The sequence below is a fragment of the Heteronotia binoei genome, chromosome 21 (genome assembly GCF_032191835.1).
Source record: "Heteronotia binoei isolate CCM8104 ecotype False Entrance Well chromosome 21, APGP_CSIRO_Hbin_v1, whole genome shotgun sequence".
Taxonomy (NCBI): Eukaryota; Metazoa; Chordata; class Lepidosauria; order Squamata; family Gekkonidae; genus Heteronotia; species Heteronotia binoei.
In genome coordinates, this window is record NC_083243.1 from 163,097,272 (window position 1) to 163,116,910 (window position 19,639).

The 19,639-nt window shown below is 43.1% G+C and overlaps 1 protein-coding gene across 3 annotated transcripts in view; it reads left to right on the forward strand.

Moving 5' to 3' along the window:
- The window catches only part of PPP6R3 (protein phosphatase 6 regulatory subunit 3), a 130,213-nt gene that overhangs the window by 91,990 nt on the left and 18,584 nt on the right, over positions 1 to 19,639 (forward strand). For all 3 annotated transcript variants that reach the window (XM_060262922.1, XM_060262923.1, XM_060262924.1), the window contains exons 19-21: positions 1,596 to 1,749; positions 9,876 to 9,982; positions 12,279 to 12,429. In XM_060262922.1, coding sequence (XP_060118905.1) covers positions 1,596 to 1,749; positions 9,876 to 9,982; positions 12,279 to 12,429 — 412 coding nt within the window. The remainder of the gene's footprint in view (positions 1 to 1,595; positions 1,750 to 9,875; positions 9,983 to 12,278; positions 12,430 to 19,639) is intronic.

The following is a 19,639-nucleotide window of genomic DNA, read 5'->3' on the forward strand; positions in this document are numbered from 1 at the left end:
CTATGCACTGGATGTGTCTTTTGGACAGGCTGTGCTGAAGTCTATCTTCCAGTAACCTGCTATCTGGATTGCAGGTAAACCTGGAAGTGGCAAAAGATATCAGTGACTATTTTTCTCTCTGCCCTAACTTCCAACATCCTCTGTCTTATTACATTGTAGCTGGCTAGTCATCCAAGTGTAGGACTGCAGCCACAGAGGCCACAAGGAAGAGAATTAGGTTGCAACAGATGATCTTCGAGTGGTCATCTGTGCAGTCACACATGTCCGCCTATCCCTCCCCACTGCTGACATCTCTTAGTCACTTACCTTTTGTGTTGATGGGACTTAACCAAAGGTGGTCCAAAGGAAATGAACAGGAGGGCGCCTTCCCCTTAGTTCCAGGCATGCACCTTTGGTACCTGCTCCCCAGGGGAAGGAGAAAGTGCATGAGAAGCATTAGAGGATAGCTGTAGAACTTTCTGAGATTGGGTTTGTGTGCAGGCAAAAACCCAAGCGTGTGACTACCCAGATGACCACTCAAAGATCATCAGTTACAGGTAAGCAACCTGTTTATACTGTTGCTGCTCCAGGCACAATTCCAGTTATATTACCATTCCTGGAATCCAGAATCCTGTTAGGGAAGGAGTGGCTAGGGAAGAGGGAGTGCTCCCCAGCTAGTTCGTGGTGCACTTGCCCGTTAAAATTTAAAAGAGCCATTGCACTTCAATCAGGAGACCAGGTCTACTTCCATTGAAAGTAATTGCCCTTTAAAATTAAAAGGTCCTATATGGGGGTCTTTAAACAGATGGTAGACCTGGCTTTTGGAAGGCAATTAGTTCCTAGGGGAAATTCCAGAGGTCTGCGACCCATTATTTAAAGTACCCCCCACTACTGGGCAGGGTATGAGCCCTTTACACTGGGGGTGTATTTGTGTATGTGTGTCTGCATCTGGAAGTCATAGCAGGTTTTGGTGACTGACCCCATCCAAGTACTTGCTAGAGTCCAACCCTGCTTAGCTTCTGAGATCTGACGAGATCGGGCTTGCCAGGGCTGTCTAGGTCAGGGTGAGCCCTTTGCTTTTTAAAGGGACAACATTTCTAAAGGGATAAACCTGGCCTTCAGAGTTCCAAGACCAGGTCTACCCCATAGAAAATAATGGCTCTTTAAAATGTTAAGAGCTTATGCACTGTCCGTCAGCTGGAGGCCTTTCCTTTCATTCCTTCAATCTGCCATTTTAATTCTACATAGGAAAGTCAAGAATGGCATGCCTTTTTATCATGAAATATCGGGAGTACTTTTTCAGTATTTCTTGAACAACTTTCAAATACAACAATAATCCTTCTGATAGTTAAGAATAAGCGTGCCTTTCTCAACTTCACGGTGCATAATTAAAATGATGTGGGGGTTTTGCTGCATGCCCTTAATCTCTTGTATATATGGATAAAGACTGTAGGACCGCTTGCTAAGAGTTGCAGATTTTGTTGATGATCAAGATCTGCATGATCTTAATTTTAAAAAAATCGAAGATGTTTTTGCAAATTGATGTTATAGTTTCTGCTTTAGACATTGTATATTTAGATTGCTGTTTTGCAACATAAATGTGCTAATCTTTCCAGCACCTAATTGGTCAGCTAACTTTGATGTTCCTATGGAAACCACACATGGCAGCAATCTGGATTCTGTTGGGTCTGATGCATGGAGCACAGAAGAACCTGTGCCAGCAAAAGAAACTGGATGGGCTTCCTTTTCAGAATTCACATCTTCTCCAAGGTAGGAAAGCACTACACCATTCAAAGAACTGTGAACTGAATTAAAGAAAAGGCCAAGATGTGAAGCATGTATATGTTTTTTCTTGATAATGCTAAATTGTTGCTTTGCTTTGAAACCATTGTAGAGCAAGTTTTTGTATTACAATTGAGATGACACGGTATATGATAATTAGGCCCTAAAACAACGGGTGCAGATCCAGACTGCAGGTGGTCAGTTGTACAGTGGAGAGAGTTCTGTCAACTTTCTCCAGGCTGAGTTGAGTAAACTGATCCAAAACCTGACTAGAAGACGTGCATGGTGCCTCAAGCTCACTCTGTACCTCAACTGTGGCGGGGAGGTCATGGTGGAGCAACAGGATTTTATCTGTGAAATAGCTTGCAAAGGCCTCGCAGCTGATATCCAGTTCTCTAGTGTTTGGTGACCGGATCATTCTAAATAATTGTGGTGGGTGCAAGTTCACAGATACAATCAAGGCCACATAGTAAACTTTCTTAGCGGCCTTGCCACCTCATAGGTTCTCATGAATGACCTATAGGATGTTCTTGTCACTTTGTCACAGGCTCAGTGCCAGTGCCTCTCTCACTGTTCTGACTGAGAGCAATTTAACATAGATGGGAGAACTGGGAAAAGTTGGTAAGGACAGGTGGGTTAGTTAGATGGAAATTCTCATTCAGGCCAAAGAAATAGGATAGATCTTCTAGTTAGAGGAGAATTTCCCTATCCAGTCAAACCGGGGGTTAGTTAAAATCAGTTAAAAACTCAAGACAAGTAATGGTGTTTTAAGAGAAGAGGTCTGGCTACTGGAAAGAGTGTACCAGCCTTCTGAAAACCAAAAGAGTCAGAGAATACACAAAGAAAGTATACTGAAATGTTTGGGGAGACACTGGAACAGAAGCCTCTCAACATATAGATTTTAAGTAACTCTGAATAGCTTAAGAAATTTTCATTAGCCTGAAACATAAGAACTGAAGTCTGTGCATGTACTGATTTTACTTCAGAGTTATCTATGTTGAATTATCACAGAAGTTTTACCTCTGATTTTACCTGATCTTTCTCCTCTTTGTCGAATAAAATGTTTTGTTAATTTGGAATACAAAAACTTCTTGAGTACCATTTAAGTTGTATATATTAAAGGGGGCTCCCATTCCTTCCCTTCAGCTCTTGGGCTGAGCAAACAGCCAAAATATTATACTGTGACAGGGTGGGACAGCCAGAATTCTTCAGGAAAGAAGAAAACAGACAATTAGGGTGGCTCAGTCACAAAAGAACGGAGAGAAAATCTTGTCTCTGAGGAAAGTGGGTGTGGGCATCATACCTGTGTTTCAGTTCATCTTCTGTGTTATTTCTCCCACACGACAGGTTCCTTGAAGCTGGCTTTAGCGATTTAGAATTTCATGAGAACTCTTATCCCCCTCCAATTAATCTTCAGCTCAAAGAAAGCTGTCTCTAAGAATGTACATTTTTCATACAGCCCACAAAGCCATGGATTCTGTTCCTATCTTCATAGGCTCCTGGTAGCTTGTTGTTCTGTCAATTCTAGGCCAGTAGATTTGGGATGGCTGCAGCAGTAAAATATATCAAATGTAGATAGATGCTGACTAGCAACAGTAGAAAACGTTACTCACATTGCAGTTTTTTAATACACGTCCTATCTTCTTCATGGCCTCTGTGCTTCACACCTTAGGGATTATGGTGCCTGCACCAACTCTGAAGGTGATATTCAAGCTCCAACGCAAGAATTTTAGTGTTCCTCTTCTGACCATGTTCAGGAACTCCACCATGCATGTCCAGAAGAGGGCGCTAGGATCTCTTCTGATCTGTGGAGGGAACATCAGCTGGTACCAGAGAATATATGGCATCAGCAGTAGTCTCTTCTCACCATACCACGCCATCAAAGCATATCTCATCAACATCGATGGTCATTGAGATTGCGTTGTCCATATAAAAAAAAATCTGTCTCCACCTCCCAGTCCTCCTCAGCTTCCCCTGTAAAAAAGTGAAAGAAGGAGAAAGATTGGGATAAGAGTGGTGATGCATCCTTGCACTCCAAGAAGAAACGACCCAGGAACCCGTCCCACGGCTCAGTTCTTTCTACTTCCTTCTCTGCCTCTCTACTGGACCTGACTTTTTGTGCTTCAATATCATTGAAGATCCTACAGTTGCTGATATGTTGGGTGAACTCCCTGGTAAGAGAAAGCCTACCAGCATCGATCTTACACGGCACGCTCCTGATCACTCTGATTCAGCATCCGTTAGCAGAGCCAGCACTCCCAAGCATGACCCACTGGGGTATACCTGCTCCACCTTGCCCACGAGATCTGGCACCAAGGCAGGGGCAATTACTTTCACAGCACGTATCCACCAAACTTTTCCCAGCTCCCCCCCCCCCAACCCCGACCAGACTGAGACCAGCAGTCAACTCATTCCTCCCACCATCCACGGGACCCAAAATTTCATCCCAAGATATGTAAAGCCACAGATAAGCCATCAGCTCCGGTCCTGAAGCTTCCATTGCCATAATCTTCCCCATCAGTATTGGGGTGTTTGGAACCAGATAATGATTCCAATTCCTCCAGTTTGGAATTGGGCTCCAAACCATCCAACCCTACACCTAGAGATTCTGCCCTCCTCAACTCCAACTGGAGAGGATCTCAGATCTCTCAATCTGAAGACCTTAAGTCGTACAGGGACCTTATCAAACACATGGCATCGACACTGGGACTGCCTGTCATCCAGCCCCAACTTGGAGTGTCTGATCTCATGTTCAATATTGTCCAGAAAGCCTCATCAATGACCATAGCCTTACCTCTGACCAACATACTTGTGCAAGCAGCAGTGGCTCCATGGGATGAACCAGCCTCCACAGCCATCTCTTCAAATGCTTACATCATTTGTACAAGATACAGGAACACGAAGCTGAGTTTTTGTTTTGCCACCCCAAACACAACTCATTTGTGGTGACATCCTCCTCTGAGGGCAAGCACACTTTCTCCACTCCCATAGACAAAGAAGGGAAGAAACTTGATACATTTGGCAGGAAAATATGTTCAACTGCCACCCTAGGCACCAAGAATGCTAATTACTTGGCATGTGTCAGTCGATACCAGTATGCCTTATGGGAACAACTGTCAGATTTCTTTACTACCCTACCAGAGGACTCAACAACCAAATTTCTAAAGATTCAGAAAGAAGGCATGGTGGCTTCCAAGCAACAAGTAAATTCAACATAACCTTGAGACTTTTGCAAAAACATTGACTTCTGTGGTTGCCTTGCGATAGGCCTCCTGGCTCAGATAGACCTCCCTTACCCAGAGGACACTAAAACGGCTGTTTAAGACTTCCTCTTTGATGGGGCTGGCCTGTTTCACTCTACAACAGACTCCGTGTTGCAGGATATTGAAAAAACCTGATGACTTTCCGAAACCTCAGTGTCCCATCAGCAGCAACCAAGTCTTACAAACCCAGATCTTGGTCCAGGTCTCGGTCAAGACACAGCTTTACCAGAAGCTTTCTGGATACTTCTTGGAGATCTTGACAGTACAACACCAACCAACAATCTTCTTACCAGGGCAAGCCCAAATTCCAAGGGGTACAACAACAGTCTTGACCCAAAAACTCCAGACAGGATCTTTGACTTTCTCAGAGTTGGTACACCAGATTACTTTTTCCAGCTGTTACCTACCCGCCTTTACCCGTTTAACATCATCACAACTTCTTACAACAGAGAGGTAGGTGCTTTCAATCATAGCCAAGGGGTATGCGATTGAATTCCAACATCCTCCACTGAACCATTGGGTCATTACCAGCCCTGCATCATCAGTGCTCAGAGACAAAGTTCTCACTCTAATAAACAAGGTAACCATAGAACCTGTTCAGAGAGCAGAGAGAGGTCAGGGATTCTGCTCCCACTACTTTATGGTTTCCAAGAAAGATGAGGACCTCAGATTCATCATGGACCTCAGAGTTGTAAACAGATTCATCACCCCAAGGATGTTCCATATGACAACCCTTGTTCAAATCCTTTCACTATTATCCAGGGATTCCTGGATAGCAACCATCAACCTCCAAAATGCGTATTTCCATCTGAGTACCTGACACAGTCACAGATGTTTCCTCAGGTTTACAGTGGGGGATCATCACTACCAATACACTGCACTTCCCTTTGGAATTTCCACCACCACAAGGATGTTCATGAAAATAATGGTAGTGGTGGCAGCTTACCTCCATCTTCACAGATTAATTCTTTTTCCATACATTGATGACTGGCTTCTGGTGGCCAACTCACACATATGAGAATCTCTGGCTCTGTTAAAACAGTTGGGACTTTGTGTCAACCTAAAAAGTCAAATCTCTCATCATTACAAAGAGTAAAATTAATAGGAGCAATTCTCAACTCCATGGCAGGGATGGCATTCCTCCCACCAGACAGGGCAGTAGCCATCAAACTCCTTATTCAGGAAATACAGTGCAAGCGTATGGCATCTGCTTTCACTATTCAATGCCTCTTCAGTCTCATCGCTGCCACTTAGTCATACTGTTCACAAATCTCTGGTTGAGATCATTGCAACTGTGGTTCCTAACCCACTACAGCAGGGGTGGCCAACGGTAGCTCTCCAGATGTTTTTTGCCTACAACTCCCATCAGCCCCAGCCATTGGCCATGCTGGCTGGGGCTGATGGGAGTTGTAGGCAAAAACATCTGGAGAGCTACCTTTAGCCACCCCTGCACTACAGTCTTCTCAAACAGCCCCAGCATGTGGTTTTCTCCCTACTAGTTCACATTCTCCACTCCCTCGACTGGTGGACTCTGGATCCAAATTTGTTGGAGGGAGCGCCCTTCCAACATCCAGTGCCAACAGCAATCCTAACCCCAGATGTCTCCTAACCACCTCCAGGGCATTTCTGTGGGAGCAATTTGGACCCAACATACCAACTTCCTGGAACTGCTAGCCATTCACTTTGCCATACAATCCTTCCTCCCGGCCCTGTGGGGCAAAGTGGTGTCAATCCTCTTGGACAATACCATGACACTCAGCAACCATCAGTCATCAAGGGGGAATGGTCTCAAGAACTCTGTGTTCCCTTGCTATCAAGCTATGACACTGGTGGATCCAGAACAGCATCAGTCTTATAGCCACTAATCTCCCAGAGGACCTGAACAACTGAGTGGACTTCTTAAGCCATGGAGGGGAAATACTACCCAAGTGATACTCAGCAGTCACTACCTAGACCCCAGCCTCCTTCAGCGGGGTCACCCACTTATAGACATCTTAGTGACAAGAGCAAACAAGAAATGTCAGGAATTTTGTTAGCAGAGCAGCAGAGATCCATATCCATTATCTCTGGGCAATGGTCTCTTTTTTTCCATGGTCCAACACCTTCCTCTACATGTTTCCACCCCATACCTCTCCTCATGGGAATAATCCACAAGATCATGAGAGACAGACCGAATTGCATATTCGTGGCCGCTGGTGGGGTTTCCACTCCTATTCCATCACAGCAAAGAAGTATTCCACCCATTTCATTCTGTGGAAGATCTTCTGCTTGACCACAAGGGCTCTGTTTTTTTTTCACCTTGATGTCCCTCACCTGAAACTTATGGCTTGGAGGATCCTCTGAGATCATTCCCTCCAAGAGTACAGGAAATTCTGGAAAACAGCAGAAAACCATCCACCAGAAAGGCGTATGCATACAAATGGGAGAAGTTAAAATTTTTCATAACAAACTTGGAGATACCTGCTGAGCAGGCATCACTCTCTACAATCTTTACTTTTCTGCTGATTGTGCTAGACCTCTTAGAGTTTATCTCTCTGCAATCTCAGCCTACCACTGCAAATTAGACAATTCAACAGTTTTCTCACACCCCAACAGTAAACATTTTCTGCTTCTTTATTCTTCTTCCAAGGGTCCTACTCCTGCTTGGACTTGTACATGGTTCTTTACATGCTTACACAGAAACCCTTTGAACCTTTAGCCAAAACTGATATTTGACTATTGTCCTGGAAAATGGCTTTCCTTATAGCCATTGCTTCAGCAAGATGGGTCAGTGAACTGTTAGTGCTACACTGCAACCCAGCATACCTTTGGTTTCAGTTGGAAGGGGTGATACTAACACGAGACATAAATTTTTTGCCTAAGATAGTCTCCGAATTCCAGTCATTTGGTGGTAGTTCTCCCTACTTTTCCCCCAAATCCTTCTATGGATGAAGAATGTAGGTGGCATTCATTAGATGTGCAAAGAAAGCTTCTGTTCTACTTGGACAGACTGCTTCCACTCAGGAAAATCCCTCACCTCTTGGTTTCATATGCAGGTCACAGGCAAAGAAACAGACTGTCCACACAGAGACTCTCAATGGCTAGTTGAGACCATTAAACTGTGCTACCTACAAGCCAAACATCCTCTCCATAGGCCCTTGAAAGCACATTCCACACGAGCAACGGCCATATCAACAGCCTTTCTGAAGGGCATTCCTTTACATGAGATCTGCCAAGTAGCTACCTGGGCCACACCAAACACATTTGTGAAACACTATGCACTTCATGTCTGAGAATGATAAAGGGCAGTAGTCAGACATTCGGTTCTTCAGTCTGTCTGGAACTAATTATGGACAGCACCCTCATCCAGGTAAACCTTGCTTGCTACTTTCCCCAAGGTGTGACGCACAGAGACCACAAAAATGATAAACAGATTGCTTACCTGTAACTGATGATCTTCAAGTGATCATCTGTGCATTCTCACCACCCGCCAATCCTTTCCCTCCACTGTCAGCCTAGTTGCCTTTAATTCTAGGTTGCTCAGCTGTCAGAAGGAGCTGGCAGGATCCTAGCACCCTCCTCTGGACGTGCAGTGGAGTTCCTGAATGTGCTTAGAAGAGGGATGCTAAAATCCTCGCATTGGAGCTTGAATATCACCATCAGAGTCAGTGCAGGAGCCATAATCCCTAACATGTGAATGCACAATGACCACTCAAAGATCATCAGTTACAAGTAAGCAACCTGAATTTTCTACCTTGAAAAAAAAAATGAGATCAGTTAGTTTTAAGCTATGGGGGATGTAAACGCTCACAAATACATATGCATTTGTAATCCATTTCCTCATATTTGCTTTAAGTTGCTTGTAAGTATAAGCACATCTTAGCACCATAACTTATCACCCTTTACTTTGCAGGTGATCAGTACTGCCAAATCACTAGAAAGCAGTGTGAAGCAACTACTCTTTTGGGTACAGATTGGCAGTCTCTTCGCTGCTATAGAGGGATGCCCTGTGAATTATGTATACAGGAAGACAGACAGAGGAGGAATAGAATATTCAGAAATTATAGTTAAATAGCAAACAACACCAGTAAATAAACATCCATGTTATTTCTAGAATGCATGCCATTATTATAGATTGGAAATATATTTTAGTCTTACCCTTCCTGTAACTGAGGCTGTCCAAATATGCCTGTGAAATTCATTTGGAGACTTTCTTTTCCAGAGTGTGAGATAATTAGTAGCTTGGTATAATGATTCTAAGAATTAATTCTAGTAATTAACATTAATCAACCTTAATGGAGATTCTTCATTGTAATTTTAAAGATAAAATGGGGGTTTATTTATTTATTTATTTTTCGTATTTTACATGTGCCCTCCAAGCTGAGCTGTTAAAGTACTCAAGTACCTGAGTGGTAATTCTGACACTAAACAAGTTTTCAGCAGGCCTAGAGAAAAATGTGTTTTCTGTTTAATAAAGAATGTGTAGAAATGGCAGCTGAATTTTTTTCATGTCATGCAAGTAACATTACCTAGTAAATAAATGTATCATTAAGCCCTTATTAAAGGAATGGGACATTTTTTCTCTAAGAAATTGGCAACCCTAGTTGCAGTTCTGCAAATGATTCTTGTTCATAAAGGCAGTAAAGTTTTGATTAGACTCACAAATAGCTCAAGCCTTTCTCAAACTCTTGGTTCTCCAGATGGGTTGGGTATCTCTGATATGAGCTAGTGTTGTCATAGAGAAAGTCTGTCCTCACAGTTTGGTTGGAGGAAAAGGAATTTGGTCTAATGAGTTCTGCAACAGATAGTACCAAATATCTTTTTTAAGAAACTTGGAAATGGAACTAATCAGAGCTTTCATTTCTTCCCAAGTTCAAAAGATTCCTTAAGAAGTAATTCACCTGTGGAGATGGAAACCAACACAGAGCCAGTAGACCCCTTGGGTGCAAATGTAGCTGCACTTACAACACAATCAGAAGGTAAGAATAGTGAAATAACACAGAAATGTATTGCATAAATAAGGAAATCTTGTTTTACTATCTTAAAAAAATGAAATTTGAGACTGGCAGTGTGATCCTAAGTAGGGCTTATACCTAAGTTAGCTGTAGTCTGAGCTTAAAAGGTAAAGGTAGTCCCCTGTGCAAGCACCAGGTTGTTAACTGACCTATGGGGTGACGTCACATCATGACGTTTTCTTGACAGACTTTTTACAGGGTGGTTTGCCATTGCCTTCCGCAGTCATCTACACTTTACCTCCAGCAAGCTGGGTACTCATTTTACCAACCTCGGAAGGATGGATGGCTGAGTCAACCTTGAGCCAGCTACCTGAACCCAGCTTCTGCTGGGATCGAACTCAGCTTGGACTGCAGTACTGCGTCTTACCACTCTGCACCACAGGGCTCCTTGAAGGATGTAATTCTGATTAGGGTTGTACTTCCCCAAATTGCTCCTCTAATATTATTGTTGCTGCTGTTGTTAGATCTATTGATAGCCTTATCCCAGCTTGCACCAGGCTCTGGGCGATGTACAAAAAATGGCATAATACCATAAAATAAAAATATGCAAAGCATTAAAATGTCAGTATATAAGATTAATAAAAACTAAAAAGTGCAAGATGGTGTTTCTATAAGTTTTCCGTCCCAATTCTGAACTACCTAGCTACTCTCTGAGCAGAGATTACAGGAAGAGGAAGGAGAGAGAGTACCAGCCAACAAAAAAAATATTGCTATCCTCAGCCAAAAGCCTGGAGGAACATCTCTGCCTTACAGGCCCTGTGGAATTACATAAGATTCCAAAGGGCCCTGATGGTATTGAGCAGAGAGTTTCAAAATATCTTAAAAGGTAATGGGAGCCTGTGATTAGCTTCTAATGTGACTAGCCAGTTATTTTAAGGGTTGCTTTTCTAAATAGGGTATAACATGGCAGAATAATTGTTATATAGCAGGGGTGGCCAAACTGCAGCTCAGGAGCCACATGTGGCTCTTCCTCACATATTGTGTTGCTTTTGAAGCCCCCACTGCCCTGTCAACAAGCTTGGAGAAGGCATTTTTCTCTTTAAATCACTTCTCCAAGCCAGCCAGTGACTTGGATAATTCATTTAAAGTTAAAGCTACTTCTTTTCACCTCTCCCTCCCAATCTATCTTCCCTCCCTCCCTCCCTCAAACATCTGACATTTATTCTGTGCATCTCTTATAGAATCATAGAGTTAGAAGAGATCCCCAGGGTCATCTAGTCCAGCCCCCTGCACAATGCAGGAACTTCCACAAATACCCTCTTAATTCACAGCATCAGCATTGCTGTCAGATGGCCATCTAGCCTCTGTTTAAAAACCCCCAAGGAAGGAGAGCCCGCCACCTTCTGAGGGAGCCTGTTCCAAGGAACCACTCTGTCAGGAAGTTCTTCCTAAGGTTGAGCCAGAAACTATGTTAAACAAGTTTGGCCACCCATGTAATATAGTATGCATTTCTAAAGGTTCTAAAAACATTTTTCAGATCTGTTACATACACAGTTATGTGTCTAATTTGTGCTGAAAAGCCACAGCAAAAATGTCAACATCATTCGAGAGTTAAACAAAACAGACAAAAGTTACCAGGATCTTTTAAATATACTGTTTCAACAGGGAGGATTCTTGTTTAAAAAGGTAGCTGGTAAATTGTACACATTAAGCAATTGAATGACAACATGAAAAGGACCTTTTCTTACTGTAGGACATACTGCAAAAAAAGAGAGAAAATATAGTTTATGCTCTGATTTAATCTATGAGAATAAATCATGATTTCATCTTGAAACTGCTGGTCCAGCCTTTCCCCTTACTTTTAGAAACAGTTTTAAGTGTGTTCTGGTTGTGGCTGCCAGACTTTATGTTATGTGCTTTTGGCTGTCCTTGATAAGGCTGTCAGAAGGGGAGGGTAGGAGCAGCCAGGCCCTCACACACGCACACCTGAATCTAACTCAGTTGAGGAGGTCCCTCTCTGAGAACCAATTGCTGATGAATTTTAATTGTCGTTTGCAGGGGTTGTTTTGTATAAAAATAGGTGATAGAGCTCATCCAGTGATTGTTATGAAGCTGCACCTACTATTCAGAGGACAAGGTGGGGAGGAGGAGGGGGAACCCTCAGAAAGGTTCAGGAGCTGTGCTCCTGTGAGCTCCTGCTGAATTCAAAGCCAGGTCGTGTGTATTCTATTTCATTTCCTGGAGCCACGTGGAATCCAATCTGGGATTGGAAAGTGAGATAAAAATACAATAAATAATTTTTTCCCCCACATCCTCCCAGCTGCAGGAACTGTTGCAATGGAGGCGGGTTCTGATGGAGAAGATGATATAGAAAATATAGACAAGGTGACCGAGACAGTAATGAATGGCAGTATGAAGGAGACCCTTAGCCTTACTGTAGATGCTAAAACAGAAACTGCCGTCTTCAAAAGGTGAGGAGACAGTGTTCTTATTCACACTAAGAGAAAGGCTTTGGCTCATTTGTTCTTGAAAATGTTGGCCTATCATTCTGTCCTTTATTGTAGTAACAACTGAAAGAACTCCACTCCATCCCAAAATGGGAAGCTTTCTGTAAAATTGTAATGCAGATGTGCTCTTAGCCAAATGTTTTTTGCTCTGTGATCTAGCTTTGTGTTCGATAATGTGGTGGAGGGATCTGCCTTCTGGATTCATACACTGTGTTTGACTTACAAATGAAACAAATGGCCTGTCTGCTGAAGCTAGTTGAATGGATGAATTAACTTTTCCCTCTATGGTGGAATGCATCTGCTCTGGCCTGATTGCCCTATTCCACCTTGCCCTCCAAGGTTTTCCCAACATCTGGTGGGGATTTTCTTTTGCTCTCAGGTAACCTGCTACCATCACCAGGGCTGGTGCCAGTCTTTCCGGCACCCTAAGCCCCACCCCAGGAAGGTGAGAGCAGGGCAGGGTGCGCTCTTCTCTGAGCCCGCCTTCCCTTGCAAGGGAAGGTGGCCTCCGAGGAGAACACATGCTGATGCACCGCCCAGCTGCTCTTGCCTTCCAAGGTCTGCATAGCCTACCTGGCCTACTCCCATGGCTTAGCATGTCCAAAACTGGAGGCTTGTGTGGTACAGAGAACTACTGCCAGCATCAAAAGTTATAAAGTATTTATTAAAAAGAAAATGTATACAAGCATACTTTAAGCACAGCACCAGACTGAGCAAGGGAATCCAAAGAAATGGGTAAAATGCAAATCCTCTGTCCTTCCCTCTATACATGCCCTATTAGTAGTTAAAATATAGGACAGGTTTTATTTTAATTTTTAGATATGTTTATCCCGCCCTTTCCCGCAAGCAGGCTCAGGGCAGCTTACAACAAAAGTGTATCATACTTACAAATTAAAATATAAAACATCATAAAAGCATACAGCATAAATAATCTGAGGACAGTGCCAACGCATCAACCAACAGGCACAAGAAGGCATATCTACACAACAATGTATAGGCCAGTGTCTGGCAACATAAGCACAGTCACAGTAATGGTAAAAATTTGGGGAGAGGCAGCTGTTAACAAGAGGATGCCCACTGGATCAGTTGAAAGCCTGGCAGAAGAGCTCCATCTTACAGGCCCTGTGAAATTTTGATAAGTCCCACAGGGCTTGGATCTCCAGCGGGAATTTGTTCCACCAGGTAGGGATTTGGACCAAGAAGGCTGTAGCCCTAATTGAAACCAGCTAGACATCCTTAGGACCAGAGACCACAAGAAGATGTTGAATAGCAGACCTCAGAACCGAGGGGGGGGGCTCATATGGGAAGAGGCGGTCCTGAAGATATGCAGACCCCTGGCCATATAGGGCCTTAAAGGTGAGAACCAACACCTTGAACTGAATCCGGTACACAAGAGGTAGCCAGTGCAGCTTGCACAGCACTGGGTGGATCTGTGCCTGCACAGGCGTCGTGGTCAACAATTTTGCTGCTGCATTCTGCACCCGCTGGAGTTTCTGGAGCAGGACCAAGAGTAGCCCCACATAGAGAGCGTTACAATAGTCTGATCTGGAAGTGACCATTACATGAATCACTGTGGCTAGATTGTGGCAAGATAAGGGACCAGCTGCCAAGCCCGCCTCAGATGGAAAGTCTTTGCATTGGCGACAACCTGGGCCTCCATAGATAGAGAGGTATCCAGGAATACCCCCCAACTCTTCACCTCTGTTGACGGCACCAGTTGGGTACTGTCAAAGGGTGGGAGCATGATCCCAGCTTCTTCTCCCCCATGATCCAGACCCAAGACTTAAGTCTTTGACGCAGCCAACCAGTGACGGCCTGCAGTGCCTCAGTTTAGGAAGTTACAAATCTCTACGGAGTTTGCAATACTTTGAGGCTTTCTGTAGGTCTTCAGGACAACACATAGTTAAATGGTTGCTTCCATTTAACCAGTTGAGAGCCAGTTTGGTGTAGTGGTTAAGTGTGTGGACTCTTGTCTGGGAGAACCAGGTTTGATTCCCCACTCCTCCACTTGCACCTGCTGGAAGGGCCGTGGGTTAGCCATAGTTCTGGCAGAGGTTGTCCTTGAAAGGGCAACTGCTGTGAGAGCCCTCTCAGCCCCATCCACCTCACAGGGTGTCTGTTGTTGGGGGAGAAGACATGGGAGATTGTAAGCCGCTCTGAGTCTCTGATTCAGAGAGAAGGGCGAGGTATAAATCTGAAATTCTTCTTCAGACCTCAGTTGAGTTGTTTCTGCTCTCTTTTCCCACCCACTGATCAAGTCAGGCTGGGGCAGATAATTCCCCACCCCCCCCGAAGTTTCCAGGGGGTATACAAAAAAAAAAAACCTGGTATTTTTTGGATTTGGGTTTATTGGACCTGAAAAATATCAAGTACTAAATTTCCCAAATACCAATTCCAGTATAGTATTTATATTTGGATAAAAATTGAGAATCTCCAAATTTCCGGATCCATTATAGCCTATTGGGCCATTTAAGTAAGTGGCAAATCCTCCCTGGAGTATATTCAGCTTATCCTTGACATTACCATGAACGTCCTCTGAAACTAGCCCATAGATTTGTATTGCTTTCACTGTAACATCAATGAAAGGAAACTGGAGGAACTGGTTAGCAAAAGATGATAAAGAGTAAAATAAATAAATAAATAAACCTCCAGCATTGTTTATTTGTCAAAGACTTTGTGCACTTTGCTCCCAACTGTCTCTCAAAAAACTCTGGAATGGGATAGATATTCTCAGAAGAGGACTCTTGGAAAAACTCTGTTTCCCTTTATTCTTACTTTTGGAGCTGTCCTCATACTCCCTCTATATCTGAATCCGGCAAACAGTGTGTTGACCAGCAGATACTTGATAGACACTCTTAGAAGATAGAACCTAAGAGGTGGTTCAGATACATCAACATTAATCCCCTTCTCCTCTGACATAAAGTCTCCCTCTTCCTTGTCAGTGTGCTTGTCAGAAAGGTCTTCCTGCACTTTCTAAGAGACTCTCCCCCTTTTTTGTGACACTGTTTGCTTCCTGGCAGCTTTAATCATCAAGTTAGCAGCTCTACATACTGGAGATCTCCAGGGAGGAGGAGAGGAGGAGGAAAAAGAATGGGCCCAGCATGTCGCTTTTTATTCTCCCTGTTAATCTTTAACATCTGTTCCCTCATGGTGTTCTCCAGAAAGGAAAAACATCAGAGGAAAGAGACAGCGACCCACATCCACATTGGTTACCTTCCTAAGCCATCTGTGGTGCTGCTCCCAGGAAACCCAAAGCCATGGAGGTTTCCTCCAGTGGGGATATTCCTCACCACTGACCTCCCGTTGGCCTGTAATAAGCCTACCTGGAGCTGTATACCTGCCACTGGCTTAGCTTTGCCTGTTGCCATGTCAGTCCACAACAAGCCTCCCAGGAGTGTCAAACAGATTTGTTATGAGGGCCAAATCTGACATAAATGAGACCTTGTCGGGCCAGGCCATGTGTGTCACAAAATGTAGTCCGGTAGGTGGATATAAACTTTACAAAACACACAGACAAACACAAAGTTTTTTAAAAATTAAAGATTTTTTTTTAAAAAAAACTTAAAACATGCTTATAAGGTTAGCACTCTTGCAATATTGTGGTCAATATCAAAGCAAGCTCCTTCCTCCCCAAGAGAGGAGCCTCAGCCAGTGGGGAAAATAGAGACTTTGCTCTGTAGCTTCTGTGCAATTGAGAAACCCCAGCAAAGCAAGGTGTGACACAAGAAGAAACAAGAGAGAGGGAGAAGGAAGCAGACTTGCTCATGGGCCTGATAGGAGCCCTCTGGGGGCCTGATCTGGGCCACGGGCCGCACTTTTGACAACCCTGCTCTACACAGCCTTATCAGCTCCACAGTGCCAGTTGATGTACAGAGCCTCTCTTTCCCCGGCCAAAAGAAAGCCATCACAGCCCTCTGTGTAGTGTTACTGAGGCAAAAAGAAAATAGGTGCCACAGGGCAGAGGAGAACGAAAAGAATAAACAAGGGATGAACAGAAGGAAGGTATAAAGAAACTCAGTCAAAAGAAAGACAGACTAGATATACACAAAGCCTAGCCACTCTCCCTACTGAAAAACCAACAAACAGGGATCACAGTTTACATTACAAGCAACACAAGAAACAAACACTGTGATGTACTGGCTAACAATGTTTAGTGAAACCTCTTTAAGAATCATATAATCTTTTTGTACATTACAATATTACAAGCAAGGTCCATTCAATGAGCACCTGGATATAGGCTCATTTCATCAATAAACTTCCTCAGGAGCATTCCTTCCTATTTCCTTCAGGGTTATCAGCCTCTTGTTACAACTCAGTGTTAGTGCTTTCTGCAACATCTTTATTTTCTTCAAGATCTCTCATCCTGGAATAAACCATGGTAATTACAATGAGATGCAACACACAGCTGAATGGAAATGGATAATTCTTAAATTTTTAAATGACTAATTTTTAAGATATTGTTGATTGTTGATTGTTAAGAACTTACCTCTCAGTACCATTTATATTTGGAGCTTAAGCCAGTCCTAAACTTCTCTAACCAGATGCAAAAGCCTTCTGGATTTTGCTGGCAAAATGCTCTCTACAATATTTGTATTAGAAGCAAGCCATTCCTTTTGATGGAAAAAAATGCTCTCAATTCATATATTGACATAAGAGCAAGCCAGTTCTGAACCTCTTTTCTTACCTGATGCACAGGCCTTCTGGATTTTGCTGGTTAAATGCTCTCTGAGATTTTTATTTGGAGCAATCCATTCCTGATTGATGGCAAAGTGCTATCAATGTCACTTAAATGTATAATTTTTGAGCAAACCTTCCTACTGAGGCAGGAAAAGAACTGAAACTGAGGGTGACTCCCACCAGAAACAGGAAGTGAAGAAATTTGTTCCTGACTTCCTACAAGTACTTGTCCTCTGCCTCAGAGGGAGAATAACCCCATTTTCCAAAATTATTATATAGTTCAATTTGAAATTTTCCATGTGGCTAGAAACGTGGGAAGCTTTGACAGACCACAGACACAGGGCTTTTACGTGCACCTACTTTATACTCAGAGAAATTCAGGTTGCAAACATTGAAATTTCCTTGGGCGTAATTTCAACCCCCAATAACAAAAGTTATGTAAAACTCCAAAGCCAATGTATGTCTGTAGCTATAAATAATGGAGATAAATTTTAGTTTTCCCTATTTGCGCCACCTTTCTATAAAATGGAGATAATAGATGTCGATCCATCTATTTGTACATGGAAACAGTGCTAAAATCATTTTTCAATATTCATTGGGATGAGAGGAAACCCCCAAATACAGTTATTCATAGTACTTTCACTTTCAGGCCAAGTTTGTTGAGGGGCAGAATGACTGTACTTACCCTTTTGATAAACCTCAATCTTAAAAAGACAAAGGCAGCAGAGAGGGAAGAGAGCAACTTCAGGGCACTGCAGTTCTTTGGGAAGAAAGCATAACAAAAGTTTGGTGTCTGTAGAAAGCTTTAAATGGCTGAACAATTGTTTCCCATGACTTGGAGCGGGGGACAAACAAACCCTAATGTTTTGGATGGATTAAGGCTATCTCTCCCCCCCCCCCTGCCCATGGTTCATTTTTTTTCCTTTTAAACACATCTCTGTGCTTTTCATATCTTTTACTATCACAAGAATGTTGGAAAATCATAAAAGGAAAAGCCTGTGACAGAACTTTACTTCTTTCTGTTACTACTTGCAGGGGATTTAATGAATGAACCACAATAATATAACCACTACATTGACCGTGACGATTTGAAAAGGATTATTAAACAACTGAAGTAGCAACAAGATTCACATAAGGAATTAACAATTCAAACTCAAGAGGTCAAAAAGAGGTTTCTGTACACAAGATTTAGCACTCCCTTTTCTTAGGTCTGATGCAACTTGATTTGTTCACATTCCTCCTTGGCAGTCTTTTGCCACCTGCAGTTTCCATTTTGGACTCTGGCTTCTACACGACTCTTTTCTGGTTTGACAGTTGGATTGTGTCAGGATGGTGGTGGGTTTTTTTAATGTCTCTATTTTTTTTTTTAGCTATAACTTCCTTTTTTGAACAGTTTAGAGATTCTAGTTTCACTTTTGAGAAACTATGACACACTAATGAACTGGAAAGGGAAAATGATGTTTGTAGCTAAAACCTAGTTCTAGAAGTTTCTGAATCTCAGTTCGGAGGCAAAAAGCACAAATGGCCCACTTGAATAGCAACAGTCACATGCAGGGGCCGTTTTGTAGAAAAATAGGTGGTGGAGCTCATCCAGAGATTGTTTTGCTGCTGCACCTACTAGTCAATGAACAAAGTGGGAAGGAGGAGGTGGAACTCTCAGAAAGGTTCAGGAGCTGTGCTCTTGTGAGCTCCCGCTGAATCCGAGGCCTGGTCACATGTAAGCAAGCTTTTCTTTCCCCCTCACACTTCACTTATCTTTCCTTGGCGCTCTCAATCAGGTTCATATCCAGACTAAGGTTTAGTTCTTTCAAATAGCCAATGAAGTGGTAAATCTGGTGTAGTTACTGCCTCTTATAGGGCTGCTAGTGGGGCCTCACATTGTTGAATAGTTGCTTTGAAAAAACTTTAGAAAGACGATGCTACCTGAAGCTGTAAAGTTGCCACAGGAGGTGACGGCAGCTTCAAGAGGGAATTGGATAAACATACAGAGCAGTGGTCCATCAGTGGCTCTTAGCCACAATGTATTAATGGAACTCTTTGGGGCAGTGATGCTTGGTATTTTTGGTGCTGGGGGGGCAATAGTGGGGAGGAGCTTCTAGTGTCCTGGCCCCACTGATGGACTTCCTCATGGCACCTGGTTTTTTGGCCACTGTGTGACACAGTGTTGGACTGGATGGGCCATTGGCCTTATACAATATGGCTTCTCTTATGTTCTTATGAGAATGGGTTTTTTCTGGCTGTTTATGGAGTATATTTTTGACTGACTTGTCTTTTTTATAGGCGTAAGATTAAATGGATCTAGATAAGCCTTCATATTGCAGTTGTTTTGGGGGGGATAGTTGTAAGGTAGTTTGGGCTTTGGGGAAGTGTTGCAACTCCTTTTATAGACAGAGATATAGGTTGTTTCTGATGGTCCTGGGGTGTATGTTTACTTATCTTTTATTGTTTGTTTGTTTTTTAAATTGCATTGTTACCCTTTCATTTCCCTATACTTTCC